Genomic DNA, 25,678 nt, shown 5'->3' with positions numbered 1-25,678 from the left:
AAAAGATTAGAAAATCAATCAGTGACATTGCAAGTTGCCCATCACAGTGGTACTTGTAAGAAGAATAAACTTACTCTACTGCATGTGCTCACAAACGGGATTGTACAAGAATGTGATTTACTGTTGACGTTTGATAATGTGTCATATTTTATACAATATTTTATTGTCATGTTTGATCTCCTTTATTTTAACTTTTCTCTCCACCTGTCCGTAGTTTAACGCAGAGGTGCAGGACGAGCTGCTGATGCTGCTGCGTAGCCAGCAGAGGGAGTTAACTGAGCTACGTGGACAGATTGAAACCATGCAGAGCTCCATTATGGCTCAGGTGGAGCACGTCCTGACAAACCACCAGGAACAAGAGCGTATCCTTCAGTCATTTCTTACTCATTTAGTATTTATATACTATATAAGACTGTACACATTAAACTCTGTGAACAATTATTTAAAAATGTATTTGATCTCTTGGAAAAATAACCTCACTCTTTAAAGTCTTTAAAGCAGTAGCACCTTGTTTTCTCTTTCATGATAGCCAGCGACGTTTCTCTGGTTAACGCCGATGTTTGCCGCATATTCTTGTGAGCATCCTTGACCTTTCACGACCTCAGACCGCAGACTAGAACGAGTGCTGGCGGAGAGTCAGAATCACCAGCAGCAGCTTCAGGAGCAGCTCAGCCAGCAGCTCAGCCACGCCCTCGGATCAGTTCTGACCAACAGAATGGACAAAGTGCTGCGGGATGAAATGAAGAAGACGGTCCCGCAGAGTAAGGACGCACACACACATGAACACACACACACCATGTGGGCCGTTCACTGCTACGCAAATAAAGACTTTACATTTATAAATTATAGATTAACATATTGCAGCATACAGTGATCAGCCATAACATGACAGGTGAAATGAATAGTACTTATTATTTGGTTATTACGCCACCTGTCAGTGGGTGGGATATATTGGGCAGGAAGTAAACATTTTGTGCTCAAATTAAATTTTAAGAGCAGGAAAAATAGACAAGTGGAAGAATTTGAGTGACTAAAACTGTCCAAAACTGCATATCTTGTGGGGTGTTTCCAGTCTGCAGTGGTCAGGACATATAAAAAGTGGTCCGAGGAAGGAAAAGCAGTGAACTGGTGACAGGTTTATTCATGCATGTGGGGTGTGGAGGCTTGCTGGTACGGTCTGACCCGACTGACAAGCTACTGTGGCACAAAATGCTAAAAAAAAGAAGTTAATGCTGGTTCTGATAGAAAGGTGTCTGAACACAGTGGATCACAGTTTGAGGAGTATATGTTTGGGTTCAAGCCCAACATCTGCTGCAAAGCATGAGCTTAAACAGAGACTTAATAAAATGGATGTGCCGTTAAAAATTAAACATCCTACCACACCAGCACAACTGCTAGACACTGATAACATAACATTATGACCACCTTCTTAATATCGTATAGGTCTCCCTTGTGCCTCTGGGAGTAGCAACAGAATGTTGTTAGTGGGGGGCCTTTGAGGGGAGGGGCCTGCTGCCATCAAGGAGTGTCATTGCTATGGGGTGGGGGTGCCTGGTCTGGTCTGGTCTGGTCTAGGTGGGTGCTACGTGTCTAAGTAACAGCCACACCAATGAATGCCAGGTCCAGAAGTTTCCCAGCAAAACACTGAATTGTCACAAGTGGTCATAATGTTGTGGCTGATCGATCAATAGAGAACATCCTGGTAATTTCGGACCTTAAAAACAAGACAGCTTTGTCAGTATTTTTGCTTTATTAGAGTGAATTTTGTCTTGGTTGTTGTTCTGTGTTGGACAAGAAGAGTTTATGCACAAACAGACCTAGATTTCCATTAATTTTATGCTCTGATGGGACGCGAGCGGCCGTTTGTAGATAAATAATACGGCTGCAATTAGAATCAGCACAAGTTATTGAAGTTAAATCATAACACAACACTGTCTTTTGCTGATTAAAATCAGAATATAATGAACAACAAATAGGTCTACACTGAATAAATCTTAATATTTGTCACGAATAATACCACGAGGTAACATTTAAACTTTGAAATGGTTCCTTCATTTTATAGATTTCAACAAAATGTCTGTCGTCATCATCATCGCTTAGCACTGTTGTTTTGTAGCTGTGGATAAAAATGGACAATCTCTAAGTGCACACTTGGCTGTAGATCAATAAATGTTCTGTTTACTGTGCTTTGAGATCATCCTTATGTGTAGCTAACATTTAATATAGCAGAAGCAGCTTAGGTGTGTTGGACTGAGACACTAAATTAAGCAGTCTTTGGAGAGATTATTTCTTACCGTCGCCTCTCCTGGCCTCTAATTCGAGACGTAGACGGTCCCGTCTTGTTTTTCTTTTCTTTTCGTCCCTCCAGCATTGAATGCGTGCTCTAATTATAGAGGAGTTCTTGCTAATCTGTCTTGCTAATTCTTTTCTCTCTCCAGCGATCTCTAAGAGTCTGGAGCCAGTGACGGGTCAGCTGAGCAACACAATCGGTGCCAGGCTGGCCGCCGTGGAGGTCATCCTCAAGGACAACGTGGTCAAGGTGGCCAAATCCAAAGTAGGTGTCTGGTGTACTTTGCCGCCCGTCGGCATTTCCTCTCTTTTCTGAGCAGACTGAGCCCCCTATATCCTCCCCTATACGTTGTTTATTTTTTTTAAAAACAATATACACTCTTTCTTGTTTCACAGAACACAACAGATGCAATTGGTCGAGCGGCGGCTGAGGCGATGCAGGGACCCATCCAAGCAGCCTATAAAGACGCCTTCCAGAGCATCGTGCTGCCTGTGTTTGAAAGAGGCTGCCAGTCCATGTTTCAGCAGATCAATGACAGCTTCAAACAAGGCACACAGGAATGTAAGGCGACACAGGTTATATTCTTACTGACATGCAGAGAAAGTAAACATATTTTTTTTTATGTTGGAAAATGTTTGAAGCCGTCCCTCGTAGCTGCTCTCGTCGCTCACAAACATCTTTGTGCTTGTTGAGGCACTTTGTATTCGGGCCCTCGTCCTGGTACTTTCTACTACTTCAGGCCTGAAGTCAGGGTCTGTATCTAAAAGTCTAATTAAATAACCATCGCTCTGAAAGATCTCAGGGACAGCTTTTGCAATGATGGCTTTTTCAGACCGAGCCTGTGCGCCGACGTGTTGATAAGCAGTCCACTTATCCTGAGTCTGTGCTCGAGCTCACCTCTGGATCTTTTTTTTAAATTTACCAAGGCTGTCATAATGTGTGCAGAGTGTCGACGGTAAATAAGGCGGCCGCAGTGCCTCCCTTCGGCTTCGAATTCAATCATATTCACGGTCTAGTGCATACGTGTCAAACATAAGGCCCGGGGGCCAAAACCGGCCCGCCAGAGGGTCTAATCTGGCCCGCGGGATGAATTTGCGAATTGTAAAAATTACATTGAAGACATTAGCTGCAATTTTTCCAATAAAAGTAATTGCTATTCCTAGGGTTCACACAGATTTAGTAAGAGTTGTGGACATAACACAAAACTGAGACCTAGAACTAAACAGAAATTGCATTTCTTTTTCTTAAGAAATGCCCAGTCATTAAATGGAAGTATTTTCATAATGCTCTTCTTTCAAAGGGAAACATTTGGACTTGTCATTATTTATAGGTACATACGCTATTGTGTTATTGGTCTGGCCCCCTTGACATCAAACTGGGCTGTATGTGGCCCCTGAGCTAAAATGAGTTTGACGCCCCTGGTCTAGTGTGTAAATATTGACTTTGTGAGCGCTGCATTAACGTTAGCACTGTTGCTAATGCCCAAATTTCCCTCTTTGCTGTCCGTGCGTGGCGTTAAATATGTCTGAAATGTCAGAGTGCATTACAATTAGAACCGAAAATGCACTTTTGGCCTAGCCTAGAATCTAGACGCGCCCCTAGCGGCAGCAAATTACATTTGCTTCCAGGGGCAGTCTAGTTACTCTCCGTTGACTTGAGATGTCGAAAAATCCAAAATGGACCGGGCCAATCACGAGTCGGTGGGCGGGCTTAACATTATGACGACTGACCTGCGACCATAAGTTCCGTGAATTACGCGTGAATTCCCCATCCTGCTAGAACTACCAGAGCGATGGCTGCTGCTAGCGAACAACTTTCTTTCGAATCGGCTTTGGCCGCCACTCTGAAAGACTTGAAGTTAAGCTTTTCTCTGAGAAAGGAACTCTCTTTTCCGTCGCTCTGACTACGTCACCTTCTTCGTTGCTCTGATTGGTTGTAGCGCTATCCTATTGCGTGGAGAGGGAGTTTGAAAGACAACCGTTTATCCCACCCCTCCGGTTGAGCCCTGTCTATGGAGAGTGCCCAGACCCTACATTTAATGTGGGTCTGGCTCGTCAGGCTACTTTTGGCCCATTTTCGGCTCAAAACTGCTGCGGTGGTTGTTTGCATCATCACAACATCCTGTTTCGGCGATAAATTTTCGGTGCATCCCTAATTACCATCAAAAGTATGATGTGTAAGTACACTATATTACCAAAAGTATTCGCTCACCTGCCTTTACTCATTCTATGAACTGAAGTGCCATCCCATTCCTAACTCATAGAATTCAATATGATGTCGGTCCACCTTTTGCAGCTATTACAGCTTCAACTCTTCTGGGAAGACTGTCCACAAGGTTGAGGAGAGTGTTTATAGGAATTTTTGACCATTCTTCCAAAAGCGCATTGGTGAGGTCACACACTGATGTTGGTCGAGAAGGCCTGGCTCTCAGTCTCCGCTCTAATTCATCCCAAAGGTGTTCTATCGGGTTCAGGTCAGGACTCTGTGCAGGCCAGTCAAGTTCATCCACACCAGACTCTGTCATCCACGTCTTTATGGACCTTGCTTTGTGCACTGGTGCACAGTCATGTTGGAAGAGGAAGGGGCCCGCTCCAAACTGTTCCCACAAGGTTGGGAGCATGGAATTGTCCAAAATGTTTTGGTATCCTGAAGCATTCAATGTTCCTTTCACTGGAACTAAGGGGCCAAGCCCAGCTCCTGAAAAACAACCCCATACCATAATTCCTCCTCCACCAAATTTCACAGTTGGCACAATGCAATCTGAAATGTACCGTTCTCCTGGCAACCTCCAAACCCAGACTCGTCCATCAGATTGCCAGATGGAAAAGCGTGATTCATCACTCCAGAGAACGCGTCTCCACTGCTCTAGAGGCCAGTGGCGGCGTGCTTTACACCATTGCATCCGACGCCTTGCATTGCACTTGGTGATGTGTGGCTTGGCTGCAGCTGCTCGGCCATGGAAACCCATTCCATGAAGCTCTCTGCGTACTGTACTTGGGCTAATCTGAAGGTCACATGAAGTTTGTAGCTCTGTAGCAATTGACTGTGCAGAAAGTCGGCGACCTCTTTGCACTATGCGCTTCAGCATCCGCTGACCCCTCTCCGTCACTTTACGTGGCCTACCACTTCGTGGCTGAGTTGCTGTTTTTCCCAAACGCTTCCATTTTGTTATAATAGAGCTGACAGTTGACTGTGGAATATTTAGGAGCGAGGAAATTTCACGACTGGATTTGTTGCACAAGTGGCATCCTATGACAGTTCCACGCTGGAATTCACTGAGCTCCTGAGAGCGGCCCATTCTTTCACAAATGTCTTGTTTCACAGTCTGCATGCCTGAGTGCTTGAATTTATACACCTGGGGCCAGGCCAAGTGATTAGAACACCTGATTCTGATCATTTGAATGGGTGAGCGAATACTTTTGGTAATATAGTGTATGTGCAGACTTCATAGAAAACACAGTGACATGGTATGAAGCTAAGGAGCTGCAAAGGACTACAAGGGTTATCTTCCTCCTGTGTGCACAAGCTAAAAAAAGATAAATTAGACCTCATCCAGATTCTTGTCAAGTGCGCTTTTGTAATTAAATCCTCATTGTGAACCTCGCCAAACAGAAGCCATTAACCACGAAGCGATTTCTCACTCATTGGTTTCACTCTTACAGTATAATGTGCTTCCTAGGATTATTAAATTATGCATTTCTTCTGATTACAACCAGGATCATAAGCTAATCAGTTCCCCTTCCACACAGCTTTGTGACATCCACTCTGGAGGTCAAACACATTTCACATGACCGGGACAAAATAACACTATCCATAATCTGATGTAGTGACTGCCGAGTGTGAACCAGCCAAATATCTGTCTGTGTATCGGTGTCGAGTTCGCTGCAGTGAGGTCGACAGCACAGGTTGTTCTCAGTGGATTCAGGCTCTTTCACATTACGCTGAGTCATTTGATCCAGTGTTATTATAAAAAATGATTACTCACCGGAGTTGTGAATGTATTTTACGATGTGTTTGCTTGTGTGACGGGAGGATAAAACGTCCTTCTCCCTTTTTCTTTCTTTTTTTTTTTTTATCTGAGCAGACATCCAGCAGCTTGAGACTCACATGAAGAACAAAAAGCAGAGAGAGCAGGAGACGCGAGACCCCATGATCGGGCAGCTCCAGCAGATGATCGACTCCTTCCAAAGCTCCTCTGATCAGCTCGCCAATAACATCACAGCTAACGTCCGGGCTGATGTCCAGCACCAGATCCAAATGATGGTGGGAAAGTAAGTGTCCGGGCGGTTATTTATTGACCCAGCTGTTGGAAAACTCCCCCGGATCCTTTTTAAATGGGTTTATCCATTTCCCTTCCCCTGTCAATTATACGGTGTACGGTTTTACTATAGCTTTTACTCCATACCAGCATTTAAAAGACATAAAAATAGTCCTGCACGCCATATGCTATGAACCGTCCCTGTCAGTTTTCATTAGATGGTGAAAATATGAACAATGAACAATTGAGTTTCTGTGACTTAAGGCTCATTTAAGATACTGTGGGGACATATACGCCGGTGTGCTCGTCAGTCTGGCTCGCTCCGTAAAAACGGCATCCAAACAAACTTCAAGTCATGCTGCAGAAATCTCCAAACCTCCTCAGTTAACCTTTCCTCGATGTGTTTCGTCTTTATTGATCCAAAACAATCAATTCAAAAATTGCAGCCAGAAATACTAAAGTGGAAACAAGCAGACCAATTCACGGCTCTTGCGGTCTGCGCCACTGCGATGTGTAGTTACATTTCTCGGGAGGTGCACATCATCTACGATGTTACGGTCTGGGCATGGTCTACGTATCGTCGTAGCTGCAGCGTCATATTATAATTTTAGCCGATACCGCCTATAAGACGAAACATTGACGAGCTAAAAACTAATATCTGATGATGAAAACTGTGACGAAATGTGAACGAGATGGGACCGGGATGTTAGTTTGAATATCGGACGTTCAAAATACATGTGCGTCCCAGTCGTTGGAGTGGTTAAGGGGTATTTGCCTACCTGATCTCGGGCAGTTGACGGTGGCCTACCACAACTAGGACATTAACAAATTAGGAGGAAGAATACGGCGTTATTTATGCAACAAGTCTCATCTAAGTACTTTTCAAGTTGCTGCTTTGCACTACATGAAGTTATTGCCCTGTGCTGACTTTTTACTAACTAACAGTGTGCAGTAGAGTGTTTAAATGATTAGCATTTAGCTACATCCAACTCTGGAAAGAAATAAGTAGGTATGTGTTGATGAAGCCTGTTACCTGGATTCAAATTTCTGCTACTTATATTATATAAGTTTTAATTAAATTGATCTAAAGTGAGGAAAATTCTGCTTACTGTTTTCTCTAAAGACGACATATTACAATCTGGCATAATTAATGTTGTTAGCTGCAGTTTTGACTAAATGTAATTATTAAAAGTTGACAAATATGCAGCGACTTTTCATCGACAAAACCTGTGAAAGATAAAAAAAAAAGACTAAAACGTGACTCAGGCTAATAAGCGTTTTCATCTGAAGAAGAAAAAATGTCTGTCGCTCACTCACAGCGATTGATCTAAAAGCATTGATAGATATTCCAAGCGGACATTTTGAATATTTGATGTCATGGCATGTCAGCAGATGCGGATGCCAGCGCTCGCCGCCTCTATTGAGCAGGTGCCTAATGGATCGGAGGGTAAAACAAGCAAAGCTTAATCCTGGGGCTAATGTAGGAACATGAATTCGATCAAGTCTCTTGTTCCCTCCGCAATTAATTTCATGGCCTCTGGAGTTTTATAGATTGCGCGGGGGCTGGAGCCGAGGGGAACGCGGGCGGCCAACTGCAAGTTTAAAATCTGGAGAAGGAAGTGACAAAGCCAGACTTCTGAGACGCACTCTGAGATTTAAGATGAGATCTTGAATGTTTAATACACCAAATAAAATGGCTGAATGAGGGAATTCTTCCTGAAGCTGTCAGATATATACGGTGCAGCACAGCAGCTGAGAACGCTTTCCTAATTCTTTACCTTCCTCCTCAGCTTGCAGGAGTCTATTCTCAGCCACGTGCAGCGGATTGTCAAAGGGGAGGTGAGCCTGGCGATGAAGGAGCAGCAGGCGGTGGTCACCTCCAGCATCATGCAGGCGATGAGGTCGGCGGCCGGCACGCCCGTCCCCACAGCGCACCTCGACTACCAGACGCAGCAGGCCAACATCCTGCAGCTCCTCCAGCAGGGCCAGCTCAACCAGGCCTTCCAGCAGGTAACACACACACACACACACACACACACACGCACACTGCAGCTTCCTCTGCAGCTGAACTTGTAATGAATTCACTGCAGACACACTCTTCATATACATGTGTGTTCATACTCAGTGGGTCCACCAGGACCACAGGGCTCAGAAAGCCATTATACTGTGACCACTGCACAGTCCCTCTTGCAGACTCCACCTGTGCATTAGCGGTGCTGCAGGCATTCATTATGCTTGAGATTTCTTCCGCATTGCTTTGCATTTGGTTTTAAATTGTAGCCCAAAAAAAAAAAACACTTCTTCTACTTTTCCACTTGCTCTTCTTCAGTCACAGAGTCCAGGTGTTAATCCATCGAGTTGTGTTCTGACACTGACACCTTGAACACCTGGTTTATACTTATTAAACCCCCAAACTCTGTCCGTCATGGAGGAGGTTTTTAAATCTTGAAAAGCAACTGGACATGTTTTCTTGAAGACACCTTCGTCCAACTAGCTTCTTCAGTCCTGATGTTTTTATTAGAAACTGTTAACGACCCAGTACTCACCTGCAGTCCTGTTTTTCCCAAATTTGTGAAGCAGACAATCTTCATAAATGTACAGAAACGTGCTGCAGAACCATTATCTTGCTTGTTGGTGGAGTAGCCTGTGTTTCTTGTAGTTTTAAAGCACTGAAATTTGAGTTTCTGTCTCCCTCTGTCCTCAGGCTCTCTCCGCGACAGATCTGAACTTGGTCTTGTACGTGTGCGAGACCATCGACTCTCAGCAGGTGTTCGGCCAGCACCCCTGTCCTCTCAGCCAGCCCGTGCTGCTGTCGCTCATCCAGCAGCTTTCTTCCAACCTCTCCACCCGCTCTGAGCTCAAGATCAGGTGAGGAAGCCTGCCTTTCTGTCGTTTGTGTTCGGGTTAGCGGGGTCAAAGAAAACACTTTGTGTGTGGTTAATTCGTGAATGACCTCACGGGAATTTAGAGCACAATAGATGTAGCGTGGGATTTTGTCAATTAGAAATGACAAAGAGCGACCAGAAAAGAACAAAATAATACTACACCATGCGGGCCGCTAAGGCTGACAGCTAACCCCGGGACACACACGCACCCAGGCTTGATCAACCTGTGGTGGGCCTGCCTCAGTGGAGCGTGGATTGTGTTAAGCGGCCGAAACACCCCTTCACGCTGAGGTAACACAATTGACGACGGCGCCATAGCAGCCATCTTTCAAGAACTTCCCGTGAATTAGACGTGGTGCTACACGAGGGATTGTAACATCTAGTCCTGTCGACGAACTGCTAAACAGATTATCTACACTTCTGTGGGATTAAATTGACGAACCGGTAACAATTTAATCCTTCAAAAAAACAAAGGATTGATTAACGAACCAGGAAACTATTTTTTTCCTTGATCGTAAATTTAGTTTGATGCACCGCACCCCACTTAGCGCGTGCTTTTATTTAAAACAAGCTAAAACCCCAAGAGGCATAATAATATTTACTTAGAAAAATGCACCGCTCTGAGTATTTTACTGTTCGCCCTTTCAGCATATTTTTACTAGTCTTGCTTTAGAGCCGAGAGCAACTAAAACTATCATCAGATCTGCAATAAATCAGTTTTTTTTTTTGCATGTGAAGAGAATTGACTGTGTGATGTTGCACGGTGTAATTATATTATTTTATTTTTCCTGTCTCACACCGCTGTAGTCTGATATAAGACCTGTCTTACGTGCAGGTGCAGCAGACACAACTTCCAGTTTAGGGGGTGAACCGTACACGCTTTACTCCTCCCAACAAAATGCCTTAATTATAACTTCTGAACTGCATCCTTGTCTCCCACTCGAGCGGCCTCCTGTTCCCCATCTAATCTCCATCGTATGTCCATTACTCCCCCGTCTCCCGAGGGCTAAACGGTGTTAAAGTGCTGACCCCCATCACCCGGCTCCGTCTGTAGCTCTCGCCGCACGGCCGTCCGGGGAGCTCGGACGATCCCATTAATAGCTGCGCCGCTTTGGTTCTGTTCTCTCCCCGCGTGTCCTTGATCTTTTATCCTGCTGTCCCGTTCACTCTTGGACTTTGTTGTTCTCAAAATGTGTCTCTTCTCAGTCCTTGCGTCCCACCTTTTAATTATATTTTGTAGTCCCTTTACTGCAACGTCTCTGGATCATCTTGTCTGCTTCTGAGTTGCTGCAGCTGCTGTTATGGCCCTCTAGTGTTGCTCTGTGCCATCTGTAGATAGAGATGAGAGGGTGTGGCTGAATTTGAAGTCTATAGTGTTATAAATAAAAAAAAAAAAAGCTAAATTACAATCTCAACTTCCACTATTCTCATACTTTCTTTAACAGCTATTATAATCTGAGTAAATAAAAGACAGAGGACCAAGTGTCTGCCTGCGACTAGATAAAGAAGCCGTCTCCTTCTCCGTCTCTGTTTCTGATTAGAAAGTATCTCAGAAGAATGTTATAAAGGACTCCCAAAAGCATCGCCGGGATTGTTGGGACTACAAAGGGCGTCATTATCCCCCCGAAAAATATGTGGTGTTAGCGGGATCGTTAGCCGCCTGTGAAGAACTCGTCGTTGTACAAATAGATGTGAGAATAATGTGAAGGAGAGGGGGGCGCGAATCGCAATTAAATGTGTTTTTAAGTGCTGGACAGAATGTAGCTGCACCCGGATTATCTCCTGCAAAACATTAGCGTGCAGAAAAGACATGGACTATCTGGGGTGTTATGAGCAGTGACATTAAAAGCCAGCCCCCCCCTCTTTTAACGAGCGCGTTGGCAGTTGATGGACCTGTGATGTGCGTCGTGGGGACTTGGCAGGAACCAGCTGGCGACGCGGGAACGGCTCTTAATGTTAGATTGGGAGCAGGTAGCGCTCCGGACACGGTGATGAATGGTCGTTTACTCTGCGCTGCACACTCTACCCTCCAGATGTCTGACTGAGACAATTAATTAAGGAGTTAAATGTAATGCAGCCGAGAGAGAGAGAGAGAGAGAGAGAGAGAGAGAGAGAGAGAGAGAGAGAGAGAGAGAGAGAGAGAGAGAGAGAGAGAGAGAGAGAGAGAGAGAGAGAGAGAGAGAGAGAGAGAGAGAGAGAGAGAGAGAGAGAGAGAGAGAGAGAGAGAGAGAGAGAGAGAGAGAGAGAGAGAGAGAGAGAGAGAGAGAGAGAGAGAGAGAGAGATGAGAGAGGAGAGAGAGAGAGAGAGAGAGCAGAGGACAGAGGACAGGAATCTAAAACTCAATTTCTGCATGTTATATTTGAGTGAAAACACAATGTGTGTTTGGACGCAGCCAGACAGGGGATCAAGGACGTGTCTGACTTTTACGAATATGAAAGGAAGTTGAGAACTTGCTTCGCTCGGTGTTGCCTGCAGCTTCTCTAAGAGTCGGAGTCTGCGCGTGTTATCCCTCGTATATTACTGAAGGCTCTTGATTTGCAGTCAGAACAAAAGAGACTGTGACCTCTTTTCTTTTCTTTAGGCCCGTCTCGTTTTTCAGATGTTGGTAGCGCTTGAAGACGAAGAGGGCTTGGGTTTGAATCTCTGGATTGGCGGGAATAAGCAGCACTCAAAGCCTCAACGTCCAGGGCTGAGTTGCCCTTTAGCAAGTCACCCAACCACAAATTGCCTTCCTTTGGGCGCCACCCACGACTTTCCACTGCTTCGATTGCATTATGTGTTTGACTGGATGGGTTATACGCAGAGAACAAATATCCAGTGTAATAAGTGGACAATAGATCATCTTTGTTTCCTCCTTCTTCTTCTGGGGGTGGTCTCGGCCACTTGTGCCCACATTCCTTTAGTAATACGTTATATGGCACCTTTCAAAAAGCAAATTACAAAGAGCTTTTACAATAGAAACTGATGCAAAACAAAATCCAAGACACAGGAAAACACCCTAAGTCCTAAAAAGAGATTCAAAAGAGACAGGGAGAACTTTCTGTGCTTGTTCGGCCGGATATGCATGTCCGATCAGTCCCATCCATTTCAGTCTGCGTCGCTGGGACGTGAGGTTACTTTATGAAGTCGAAGAATTAAGTTTTAGAGCTAGAGATGTCCCCTATCAAGTGTTCTTCAAACAAACAAAATTTCACGTGTGCACCGTGCAACAGGATTCAGTCCAATAAATGTTTCTGTCGTAGTTAATGTAGTGTGGAGAGGGTAGCTTGTACCTTTTCCCCTAGAAGACCTGTGTTCTCTCTTCCTCTCTGGAAGATTTTTCTCCTTGACGCTGTCTCCAGGAAACTTTTCTCTTCTTTTAAGTGTTTTTTTTATTTTATTTTCGGTGTTGAATCAAGTTGGTAGTATTGAATGACGATCTCCTACTCCTCTTCCTCACCAAACATCCACATCGCATAATTTATAAATTTCTGACTGACTCAATTTTCCAGAATAAAGCTTTAACCTCGCCAACCGCCATTAAAACAGAGGAGGAGGAAGAAGTTTTGATGCTACAGAGACGTGGATTTAGTTTATAGCAGACCTAAATCAAATAACTACAAAAGCCCGATACCGTACGGGACGTCCTTATTAAGTAGGGATGCACCGAAAATATTCGGCCGGAAAAAACGAAAATGCACTTTTTCAAAAATTGCTGCAGTTGTTGTTTGCATCATCACAACATCCTGTTTCGGCCGCGTTGTTTCGGCGATACATTTTTGTGGCCCGAAAGTGCGTTTTTGGTTTTTCGGCTGATAATGTTGGGGCTCTTATTGCCGTAACAACACGTGCAAGCAACAAACGCAGCAAAATTTCTGCCGAAAATGGCCCAAAAGTACATTTTTGGTTTTCGGCCGAATATTTTCGGTGCATCCCTGTTATTTAGAGCTGGTCGCATGTTGCTACGAGGTGTGATCGAGGCCTTATTCTGTTTTCTGACCCTCCTCTCTCTACCTCTCTCTTTCCTCAGCTACCTGGAGGACGCAATAATGAATCTGGACCACGGCGACCCCCTGACCAGAGACCACATGTCTTCAGTGTTGGCCCAGGTCAGACCGAAGCTCTTCGCCTTCCTGCAGCAGGACCCCCACAGCCTGCTGAGCAAGAGGGCGCGGCGCCTGATGATGATGCTGCAGGGACTCGTCAACCACTAGTCCTCCGCTCCGACGGGTTCCTCCTCCTCCTCCTCCTCCTCGTCGACGACGACGACGACGCCGACCATCGCGTGCTCGCTGCTGTCGATTGTTTCAGAGGAGAGAGAGAGAGAGAGAGAGCAGTAAGGACAGCTTCACCCCGGAAATCCAGACCTTTCTCTTCCCCCACTCCTCTTCCTCTTCCTCCTCCTCCTCTGCTGCACCAGTGAAGTGTCAAGACAGTTTTTTTTGTTACTTGTTTTTCCTGCAAGACAATAATGGTCTGGACAGAAAGATTGTTGTGGATTTCTGTTCGAGAGACTCTTCAGTTCCCTGTAGATACTTCCAGACCTTTGTTACTGCTGCTGCTTTTTTTTTTTTTTTCCCCCTTCCACCCTTTTCTGGTCATCTCTGCCGTCAAGAACCAACAAAAGACTGGACTCTGATTCATCTGTTCGTCTCTGTCTTCCCTCCAGACACATTTAAAAAAACAAAACAAAAAAAAAAACACACCCAGACGACGCTCCTTTGGTGTCACTTCATCTAAATGTCCGCGAGACTCCAAGATTGTTCTGACCTGACGTCGCTGTTCCCTTTTCTGTTTTTTCTTTTTCTTTGTCGTGACACAACGAGCTGTCGCGCTGGGAGAGCTACTTCTGGAACTAAAGCCCGAGAAGAAAACACCTCGACGAGTAATCAGCAGCATTTTTTCACCCCCCTCAACACAAACAAGCATCCTGGAAGCTGGAATTCAGTTTGTCGCAGGATTATGCTGCTCAGTTGTTGTTTTTTTTTTTTTTTTTAAAGCTAATCCCGGCAACCAAAAGTATGTAACACCCAAAGGCGGCATATTTCCTATTTTCAGTTATTTCTTAATAGGTGGGAGAAGGCCAGATCTCTGCAAAGGGTCGACACGTTAAAAAAAACTAATAATAATAATAATATGCATGCCTCTTTCTGATTTCTTTCATCCGGCTTTGTTTCCAGAAATCGCTCTCACGAAGGTTTCTAAAAATATTTGCGAGGATCCTCCGGGGCTGAAAAGAATTCCCCCTTAATAAAAAAATAAAAAAATAAATAAAAAATCTGACATGTTTGGAAGTCGGCAGCCGTCCACGTGTACAGCTCTGTCCCTCACCCTTCCTCCCCTCCCCTCCCTTCTTCTTCTGTACGTCACTCCCCTTTTTTTATATGAACATTTAGTATTTGTAAGCCATGTATACTTGCTTTGTTAAATTAGCTTCCTACACATAATTGTTACTGATGATGTTATTTTACCAGGATATTCCAAATAATGTTTGTAAATGTGCAGTTACTTCTCTTAGGCTCTAGGAGGCAGCACTTAGTCAGACTGCAGGGCCCCCCCCCCACACACTCGACCCCCCGCTTCACATTTTAGGTTTTGAATTCAGACATCATTCCTGCTCTTTACACTATCTACCCCCCCCCCGTCCCAACTCAGACCAGACCAGACCAGACCAGACCAGGAGACTAGAGTGTGTGATTATCTGTGTACAGCCCCGTTCACACACACACACACACACAGCTCATTGTTTAATTACAGGGTGGCCGCACTGTTTAGCCGATTGTTAAAAAATAAATAAATAAATAAATAAAAGTTGTGTTAATTTGAGCCGTGTGTTTAGAATCAGTTGTCTAGCAAGTGCCTTACTGTATTTTATCAGTTCAGAGCGACTTTTACGAGCGTTTGCTGTCGGTAAGGTGTCAAGGCGGCAGGCAGGGGGGGGGAATCCTGCACGTTTGGTTTTGCAAACATTGTTTGATGATGTTTGGACGCTCGTCTCTGTGTGTGGTGGTGGGAGGGAGGGAGGCAGGGGGGGAGAAAAAAGAAAAAGAGAGAGATAAGTATTTTGACTACTACCAGACCGAGCTGCTTCACTGAGATCTCTGTGTGAGGAAAAGTAACTGAAGCTTGTGTGGATGTTCATTTTATTTCTCCATTTTTCCTCCTCCCTCCCTCCCTCCCTCCCTCCCGCTTGGTTACGTTGCATCTTTTACGGTTTATTTTACCCTGAACGTTTTTTGGAATTAAAAAGAAAAACACTTGTTGAACTGATTGTGTCTTTATTTGTTTTTTTGTCCTTCCAGGAAGCTGAGCTGACATGCATTAAGCTGCAGCTCTTAAATTCTATTCCACATCTATTTATACTATTTCAAGATTTAAGAAGAACCATCCACTACGTTCTCTGACGGTACTTATCTCGAGTGTGTTGGAAGGAAGCTCTCTGTGGTTGTTATCCAGGAGTAGCATAGATGGACGGATACTTTATTATTTATTTATTCTGTATCCGGTAACGGCGTAAAGCAGACGGGAAGATTGCATGTCAATTAAAAACATGTTGTAGGTGTTCTCCTAATCCCCTGCATCCCTAAAGAAAGAAGGTAGAGAGAAGGATCTCGACCTGGAAATCTGCACGTTCAGACAGGAGGAGAGCACCACCGCAGAGTTTAAATGGTTTTTATTTCTGTTAAATCAAATTTAGCAAAATGGCAGATTTTTGTCCCGTTGTGGTGTCACAGATCATCAGGTTCTGCCTTTTATTCCAAGACATCCTGAGCCCGGGGGTGCCGGCCCACCACCGGCTGATCAGACCTGCATCTGTGAGGCATAAAACTTAAGAGGAAATGGACATTTTTGATACTTTATTGAGAATTATATTGAATTTATCCAACCGTTTTGGGTCATTTTCTTGAATTACTGCTCTGCCATGTTGAAATTTCTTAGATTCGTCTGTTTATTTGAATATTACGCACTCAAAAGAACAGTTTGACCACCTGATTCAGTGAGAACATGTCCACCAGGTGCAGGGAGCATTTATTTCTGAATAATGACCCCTCACCTCACATTTTTTAAACTTCTCAACTGTTCCAGGCTTAAACACTGGAATCAGCTAAAACATAAAGGTCAAAAAAGAACAAACACACATGAAACAGTGCAGACAAACGTCCTTCCTTCCCGTTTTAATAATATTTTGATGCATTAAACTCACCGTGGATCCTCTGGAGGAGGGAACAGATGTTGGACTAACTGCTCACGCTGAAACTTCAGCCGTCTAATAACATTTTGATTGATAATAGCAGTTAAATAGTTTTATTTGGGGTTGATTTTAAACAGAGGGCATCCATCAAGACTAGATCTAATGTACATCTCATCGGGGACCCTCCTCCTCCTCCTCTTCCTCTTCCTCCTCCTCTTCGGCACGGACGCGCCCTCCCCCTTCAGCGGTGCGTTTGAGCGCGCCGTGGATCTCCTCTCACTGGAGCGCAGAGCCGCAACAAGGACAGCAGGAGAACACTGTGGCCAGCAGAGAGGATAGGACCCGTAACCCTTTTTGTCTTTTAAAAGAAAGAAAGAAAAGAAAAAAATCAACTTGGAAATTCCGGAGCAAAACCTGAAACCTGTGAGGTCGGAGGACGAACCGTCGGCTCAGCATGGCATCTCTAGTGAACTCTGCGTGCCTCCTCTTCTTGCCTGTTGCTCTGCTTCTGAGTGAGTACATTTTGTGATTTAGTTGAAACTCGTTTTACCGAAGAGTGCACAACTCTCCGCTGCAGGAGCAGCAGCAGCAGCAGGGGGAGGATTTGGAGTAGTTTTGTGGCTGCGAGTCTCTCTGTGCGTAACGGGACGACACAGACTTTTAAGCGCTTCAAATAAACGCGCAGGTGTCACAGCTTGATGGTTTTCTAGACCCGAGTCTGAGGCGTTTCTCTGCGTTTCTCAGCAAGTTGTGGCGTCCCGTGGCCTTTCCCCGTGAGTCTCCAGCATCCAGCGGAACATGTGCCGCAGCTGCAGGAGCGACCGGGACAGGGATAGAGCTCAGATGAAAAGCAGAGGAAACATAGCTTTAAGGTTGCGAATGCGGCAGGAGAAGCGTTGCTCTGGGTGAGCATTTGTTCCCGGAGGTGGAAACAGGTTCGTTGCGCAAACTGATATTTCACGGGAGCTGGATCTGGATGCGTGTCTCCAGCTGCGGGTTAACCATTTATTTGCAGACTTTCTACCCAGTCCGGTTACTTTTACGCAAAACAGGCAGCTTTTATGTTAAAGTAATAGTTCCCGTTGTGCAAGTTTAGCATGTGGTGACGTTTATAAGTTTATTTAAGTGACATGTGTTCAGTTTAAGAGGCGCTCCTGCGTAAAGTTGGGAGAATTCAAAGAGACAGGATGGAATCAGCAAATAGACTAGATGCACCTCTTGGTTAGGTCACTCTATCCTCACACTTTTTTTTTAACACACTAGAGACTGAGCTTTGTGTCTAAATGGATTCACATTTTTAACCTTTATCAATGTTAGATCCATTTTAAAGAACATCAGGAGGAAAGATTTGCATCCACAAACTGATCAAGAGCATCAGAGACATGTTTTATTGGACAGAAAAGACCCTTCTGTGTCTTTTAAACGTTTAAAATAAACTTTTGTGCAAAACAAATCTGCATTTTCATCATCATTCTTACATTTAATTAAAAAAAATATGACATTTGAAGGGATACACTTAGGCATCATGACTATATGATGTATTTGTGACTGTTTTCCTGCCTTTTTTCTGTCCGACTAAAACATTTTTAGAAGCCATGATTCAGCGTTCAGACACCACTGACCTAAATATAGCCCCGGGACGTGCACGCACCTTCTCTATTTTTGCTAAATTATCTTCATCATCACCGATCATCATCATCATTGTCTCATCCATCCTGCTGCTGCTGCTGCTGCTGCTGCTGATGTCAGATGAATGAAGATGAGGAGGTGGATGGGACGGGTTCCTGTGAGAGCGTGAGGTAGAAAAAAAAAAAGAGTGAGAAAGAAAAGGGGTCCCAGCGGTGGAGAGATAAATGATGAATGAATCACATCTGCCCCCCCCCCCCCTCAGCTCGATGGAGTCTCTGGAGACTCTCCGTTCAGTCTGAATCTGACCAGAGAACACTGCTGCTGCTGCTGCCGCTGCCGCTGCTGCTGCTGCTCTGTCAAAGAGAGAGAGAGAGAAAGAGAGAGAATGGGCTGGTTATGTTTTAATGTGATCTGATATTTGTGGATAGTTTCTATAAAGCTGTGTGTGTCCGTGTACAATCAGCTCCTCCTGCCGCCTTTGACTCACTGTTATAACTCAAACATGCTGGAGATGCAGACGACTAATTAAATACAGAAAAGGTTTCCAACAAAAAAAAATATCATTCATGGGACGAGAGGCGGGGTACACCCTGGACAGGTCTCCGGTCTACCACAGGGCTAACACAGAGAGACAGACAAGCATTCACACTCACACCTACGGCCAATTTAGAATCACCAATGAACCTAACCAGCATGTCTTTGGACGGTGGGAGGAAGCTGGAGAACCTGGAGAGAACCCACGCAGACACAGGGAGAACATGCAAACTCTACACAGAAAGGAACCAGTTGACCTTCTTGCTGTGAGGCATCAACCACCACGCCACTGTGCCGCCCGTGGTGTGTTTAAATGCAACTTTTTGGTCCAGACACAGGCGTATAATAGTTTGGTCTGAACTGTGTCAGCTGGAGAAAGACCTAACCTAAACATGCAAACTCCACACATAATAAAAGGCCCAGATTTTTACCCTCTTGTTAAAAAACTAAAAATATTTGTGAATGAAAAAACTCTACTTTAAACGATGCTCCAACCGGCAACAGTTAAAGACTAAAAGACGTTTTTCTTATTTAACTTTTATCTCAGTATTTACAGCTCGCTGTGGATCTCTACAACACACAGCTCTTATTCCTATGTGTCGTACACCGGAATAGGAAAAAAAAAAAAGTCTCTTGCAGGTTTGAGCTCTGTCCCGTCGGGGGAATTTCTCAAAAACATTTTTCCAAAGAAAAAAGGAGGAGGTGTGGTGCACAAATGTAGACATGAAAAAGGTCTGTGACTGGCAGATATATGTATGTGCAGCTCTTCTTCTTCTTCAGGCAGCAACAAGAGATTCATGCTGACGTGTCTGTTGATCTAGAAAACAAAAACAAAAGAGGTGATATTTGACTTGTCAGAGCAGAGAAAGAAGCGGTTCAGTTAATAATATAAATCATTACAGACATCATTACTGTTATTAGTTACACCTGAGATTTAACTGCAAAAGATAACTTCATTCATTCATTCATTCATCTTCTGTAACCGCTTATCCTGTGAAGGGTTCCGGGAACAACCGTCAGGAACAACCGTAAAGCTGGAGTTAAGAGGAGTTCGGTGCAGTCTCAACAATATGAAGCAACCAATTAGCTGGCCTCATCCCACATTATCTTAGCAGAGTGCATAAGATACACTATATTACCAAAAGTATTCGCTCACCCATTCAAATGATCAGAATCAGGTGTTCTAATCACTTGGCCTGGCCCCAGGTGTATAAATTCAAGCACTCAGGCATGCAGACTGTGAAACAAGACATTTGTGAAAGAATGGGCCGCTCTCAGGAGCTCAGTGAATTCCAGCGTGGAACTGTCATAGGATGCCACTTGTGCAACAAATCCAGTCGTGAAATTTCCTCGCTCCTAAATATTCCACAGTCAACTGTCAGCTCTATTATAACAAAATGGAAGCGTTTGGGAAAAACAGCAACTCAGCCACGAAGTGGTAGGCCACGTAAAGTGACGGAGAGGGGTCAGCGGATGCTGAAGCGCATAGTGCAAAGAGGTCGCCGACTTTCTGCACAGTCAATTGCTACAGAGCTACAAACTTCATGTGACCTTCAGATTAGCCCAAGTACAGTACGCAGAGAGCTTCATGGAATGGGTTTCCATGGCCGAGCAGCTGCAGCCAAGCCACACATCACCAAGTGCAATGCAAGGCGTCGGATGCAATGGTGTAAAGCACGCCGCCACTGGCCTCTAGAGCAGTGGAGACATGTTCTCTGGAGTGATGAATCACGCTTTTCCATCTGGCAATCTGATGGACGAGTCTGGGTTTGGAGGTTGCCAGGAGAACGGTACATTTCAGATTGCATTGTGCCAACTGTGAAATTTGGTGGAGGAGGAATTATGGTATGGGGTTGTTTTTCAGGAGCTGGGCTTGGCCCCTTAGTTCCAGTGAAAGGAACATTGAATGCTTCAGGATACCAAAACATTTTGGACAATTCCATGCTCCCAACCTTGTGGGAACAGTTTGGAGCGGGCCCCTTCCTCTTCCAACATGACTGTGCACCAGTGCACAAAGCAAGGTCCATAAAGACGTGGATGACAGAGTCTGGTGTGGATGAACTTGACTGGCCTGCACAGAGTCCTGACCTGAACCCGATAGAACACCTTTGGGATGAATTAGAGCGGAGACTGAGAGCCAGGCCTTCTCGACCAACATCAGTGTGTGACCTCACCAATGCGCTTTTGGAAGAATGGTCAAAAATTCCTATAAACACTCTCCTCAACCTTGTGGACAGTCTTCCCAGAAGAGTTGAAGCTGTAATAGCTGCAAAAGGTGGACCGACATCATATTGAATTCTATGATTTAGGAATGGGATGGCACTTCAGTTCATAGAATGAGTAAAGGCAGGTGAGCGAATACTTTTGGTAATATAGTGTATATCGACAGCTCTTAAAGGGCACTCATGGAAGATTTAGGTACAACTAGTGGTGAGAATGCAGATTGCAACCACCCTCGCCCCTCCAAGTGTGTAGGAGAACCTGCGGTGGCTTTCGCTTTAATGTAATAATGCAAAGGGCCCTCTCTAGATGGTGTTTGGTTTGTGCTTGGCTGCTTCACTTTCTGATTTCGCCATCTCTGTGTAAGTGGAAAGTCTTTCGAATTGCGTCATGTTTGCTGACATTTTGCAAAAATGACGTAGGGGGTTTTACACCGGCTTTTGTATCATGCTATAAGCATTTTTATTTCTGCGAAGGTTGGACATTTTAACATGGAGGTCTATGGGGATCGACCATAGACAGTATAAAGATGAAGCCAAAGCAAATATAGCTCCCCCTGGTGGCTGGCTGCAGTATAGGTCATAAGCTCCGCCTCCTCCATGTTAGTGGATGGGACTTTGGCTAAACTGAAATGCATGTTTATCAAGGATGGTTTCTGTTATTTTATGTAGTTAATATAATGATTGCATGCTTGAGTGTCAATTGTTTGGACAAGTTTAGTTTTACTTAGTTATTTGACGCTATAGAAACAGGATGTGACATAATGGTGACTACCAGTTGCCATGCCCACCGCTCTGTAAAACATCTTGTGGGTTTACAACTCTCACGGTGCCACTTAAAAATAATTCAACATTTCTTTGTAACTGGCGGAGGTAGAGGAGAGCGCAGTATTAACCCCTTGACGGTGAGTGTCGAAAATTCACGACGCACTGCTTCTGCTCAGACTGCAGCCAAAATAACGCATGTAATCCTCCAATGTCCGTTTGTGCACATTCAATACATACCTAGGAACCTTTTGCAAGCACTAGTAGTTTCTCGCAGGACCAGTCGGAGTGGGAACGACATCAGGTTAATGGAAGCTAACGAATAGGAAGTTCATTTGTGAATTAAAGTTTTAAAGTTTAGAAGTCCTAAGTGAAACGCTTGAACTCTGTTTCAAATTGGATTATAATAGTCGGTGTTATAGTGTGTAATTTGAATTTGTAATGTATTTGTACATATCGATTTTGTAATTTCAGTAAATGTTTTACCGTTTTTACCTTTCATGCCTGTTGTCTAATTTGCATCATACCTACAATTGTATCTATACTGTGTACTATAGACAAATTAACAATCTCCATTTAATTTAGCATCAGCTTCAAAGCACAAACACAAATAATGAATTTTTTCTACATAATTGTAAATAAAATCAGGCGTCAAGGGGTTAAAATAGCGTCAGTTTGGCCAATGCAAGGAAGTGGCGACGCATAGTCCATATTTATATACAGTCTACGGTACTGACTCACTTTCAGAACCAGCCTCAAGTGGACATTTGAGGAACTGCACTCCATTGCTTCATTTTCCAACTCTGGCGGCTGCCTCTTCTTCCTACTAGTTGTGTATCGGTGCGTCTCCTCTGTCTGAGCTCAGAAAGGGTCAGACAGGGGGAGAGGTTTCCCCTGGGTGCAGGTTCCGTACTCTCTGCATGATCAGCACCCCGATAATCACATTAAAACCCGTCCATAGGCAAGAGGGAGATTATATTTGGCTTTTAATTGTTCTCCTCAGGAAACACTTCATAACCTCCTCTCTCCTTCCCGCTCTCTATCTCTGAGGGTCAACTCAAGCGTTTTTTTTCTCTAGCTGCAGCACAGATGCATGAAGTGGAAGATCCCTCATTAAAACATGTTTTAGAAGTCTCCTAGAAAATTTCCTGTGCTCTCCTTTGTCGCTCCTTCTTTCATTACTTCTTTCTTTTCCGAATCTCTCAGTCCCATCCTTCCATCGCTCCCCTTCGTTTTTTATCTCAAACTTGCTCCACTGCTAATCTCTGCCCCCTTTCCCCCCCTCTCTCTCTCTCTCTCTTCTCCGTCCTTTTTCATCAGGGATTCACAAATATTTATAAATCCTGCATCACACACTTCAAATCAAAGCAGAGACCACGTACGTCACTGCCAGGGTTTTTAAAATATGCATATTTCATGTGCCACGCCGTTTGATGACGTGTGAGCTCCGAGAGATCAAAAAGTGAAGAAACATCACAGGGATTAACGCTCTGGACCAAAGACGGTGGAGACGCTTCTCCTCCTCCTTCTCATTTAGGCCCACTGAAGTTTTCGGGGGAAATCGTTCGTTGCACGGTGCACAGGGTTAAATTTTACCACCAAACGAACATGTCAGGCGGGGGATAAATATTGATCAGAGCAATCAGAGAAGAGAGTCAGAGCAATGCTACGATGTGGTGCCGTGATCATGGACTAAAAGTAGTGATAGTGCAGCATCTCACGGAAACATTTGCTTGAATTTTTCCATCAGACGGCTTCGCTAGAAGCCCCGAAGAACACAGCATTACTTTCTAGCCTCCATGAAACTCTGACAAGTACGGAACAGTTCTGCTGGACTGTGAGTTTCAACCTCACTGACCTGCTCATTCATCCAGTTCAGACCAGGGCTGGACCACACACCAGTTGCAACTAAAAATAGATTTGTTACATAACTACAAGAGAAAAAAAGCAAATACACTGATCAGGCGTAACATTATGACCACCTTCCTAATATTGTGTAAGTCTCCCTTGTGCCTCCAAAACAGTTGTGACTCATCAGAGAATGGACATGGGCCTTCTGAGGGTGTCCTGTGGTGTCTGGCAACAGGATGTTGTTAGTGGGGGGCTTTGAGGGGAGGGGCCTCTGTGGATCATCCCACAGAGACTTGATCAGTTTGGGATCTAGTGAATTTGGAGGCCAGGTCAACACCTTGTGCTGTTCTTCATGTTTTTTTTTTAGTTGTTCCTAAAGTGTTATTGTGTGTGTGTCTGTGTCAGGCTGCATCCTGCTGGGGATGGCTGCTGCCATCAAGGAGTGTCATTGCTATGGGGTGGGGGTGCCTGGTCTGGTCTAGGTGGGTGCTACATGTCTAAGTAACATCCACACCAATGAATGCCAGGTCCAGAAGTTTCCCAGCAGAACACTGAACTGTCACAAGATGGTTTAAATGTTATTCACTTCTCCTGTCAGTGGTTTTGATGTTGTGGCTGATTCGTGTATGTTCAGTCCAGGTGACATGAATCTGCCTCTTGTTTTAGAGTCTAACCTAGGTTTCCTCTTCATTTGAGTCTTTTTTGATCACTGTTCACCAGCCTGTCTGTGGTCGTACGGTAGTTTGGGTGGATTCCTGCTCCTGGAGCCAAATTCTGACAATCTGCAGCCTCAGCAGAAACAGAGATCCATCAAATGTTTTTTTCCCCCTTTCTCTCCTCTGCAGCCTCAATCGATAGATGAGAAGTTTGAGCAGCTCTCCACAGCTGTAGAGATTTAACCTGATGCATCAGATGGTTTCTTACACAGTAAAAAAACAATATTTGAATTGAATTGACATAAACTAAGAAGGTCGTGGAATCACAAGTGACAGCATGACAGAGGACCTTCCTCAATCATGTTGCCTTTGGGAAACATGGGTATTACTATATATGACTCAATGCTTCTTGGTAGAAGCGTCTGTCTTGTACCGTCTAACATGAGCTAACCTCAACCAATCAGATCAAAGAGGGCCAAAGATGATATAAGCTGCTGCAAGTCTGCAGAGCTTTGAAATCCAGCAAGAAGTCAGTGTATCTAGCTATGTTGTTAGCATGAAGGTAGACAGTTGCTGCTGTCGTCTTCGTAAGGGATATGTGTGATTAAAAGTGTCTTATGATGGACTGTATAAGGGTGGAGGCTGAGGACTTATCCCAGAATTTATTCTTTAAAAAAGGCGTTGAACAGAGTAGAGAGTCACCATTTTTGCAATTTCCAGGGTGTGCCAAAAACTACAAGGCACAGGTCCGGGGCAAAACAAGTAGGAGGTAGCATAAAATCAGGATCAGAAGAGTGGGATCTAGCCACAAAAAGACAAGCAATGTATAAATACTTGAAGTTACAAAGACGTAGGAAACTTGCAAACCACTGAAGAGATCGTCTACCAGGTGACTGAGACTACGGTCTGGCGATGTGATGGAGCGGAAGTGTTATATTTCTACAAGGCAGCTTAGAACCAGCCCAGTGGAAGAACACAGATCCAGAGGTTTGTGGTGAAAAAAAAAAGTGATATTTAATTTAATACTGGCAGGTTGCGATTAGGTGGAAGATGACGGTTGGTCGTTGGAGGTGATAAAAACAAGAGACATGAGGGGAGGGGAGGGGAAACACCACAAACACAAGGAAACGGGGAGAGGAATACAGAATACAGAAAGCTTTATTAATCCCCAAAAGGCAATTCAGTTTCTACAGTCCACCATCTAGACATACTGTTCAACCAGTCACATAGCAGGAGAAGCATGATATGAAAGCAGAATAAAAAAAGATAAAAAAATAACAGCCCAGAATAAAAGGTAATATGTGATTATTGGAAACACATATTAATAACTAAAAAAAATTAAGAAAGTGCCAAGTTAAAAGATGAGTTATAAATAACTGAATAAATAAATGGATGAATGAATTGCGTATAAGTAGTGGA

General features: G+C 44.3%; 2 protein-coding genes across 5 annotated transcripts in view; both read left to right on the top strand.

The window, feature by feature from the left end:
- Positions 1-15,679, top strand: part of edc4 (enhancer of mRNA decapping 4) — a 29,612-nt gene extending 13,933 nt beyond the window's left edge. For all 4 annotated transcript variants that reach the window (XM_084554719.1, XM_084554718.1, XM_084554717.1 and 1 more), the window contains exons 23-30: positions 215-362; positions 606-761; positions 2,439-2,554; positions 2,686-2,851; positions 6,375-6,561; positions 8,339-8,558; positions 9,253-9,416; positions 13,444-15,679. In XM_084554719.1, the coding sequence (XP_084410845.1) occupies positions 215-362; positions 606-761; positions 2,439-2,554; positions 2,686-2,851; positions 6,375-6,561; positions 8,339-8,558; positions 9,253-9,416; positions 13,444-13,627 (1,341 nt within the window). In that variant the 3' untranslated portion in view covers positions 13,628-15,679. The remainder of the gene's footprint in view (positions 1-214; positions 363-605; positions 762-2,438; positions 2,555-2,685; positions 2,852-6,374; positions 6,562-8,338; positions 8,559-9,252; positions 9,417-13,443) is intronic.
- Positions 15,680-16,820: 1,141 nt separating this feature from the next.
- nrn1la (neuritin 1-like a) overlaps positions 16,821-25,678 on the top strand; it is an 80,264-nt gene continuing 71,406 nt past the window's right edge. Inside the window, exon 1 of the mRNA XM_084555616.1 lies at positions 16,821-17,117. Within this exon, the coding sequence (XP_084411742.1) occupies positions 17,060-17,117 (58 nt within the window). The 5' untranslated portion in view covers positions 16,821-17,059. The remainder of the gene's footprint in view (positions 17,118-25,678) is intronic.

Source organism: Chelon labrosus (assembly GCF_963514085.1).
Source record: "Chelon labrosus genome assembly, chromosome: 11".
NCBI lineage: Eukaryota > Metazoa > Chordata > Actinopteri > Mugiliformes > Mugilidae > Chelon > Chelon labrosus.
Note: the sequence above shows the minus strand (reverse complement) of the source record. Positions and strands in the feature narration are given on the sequence as shown.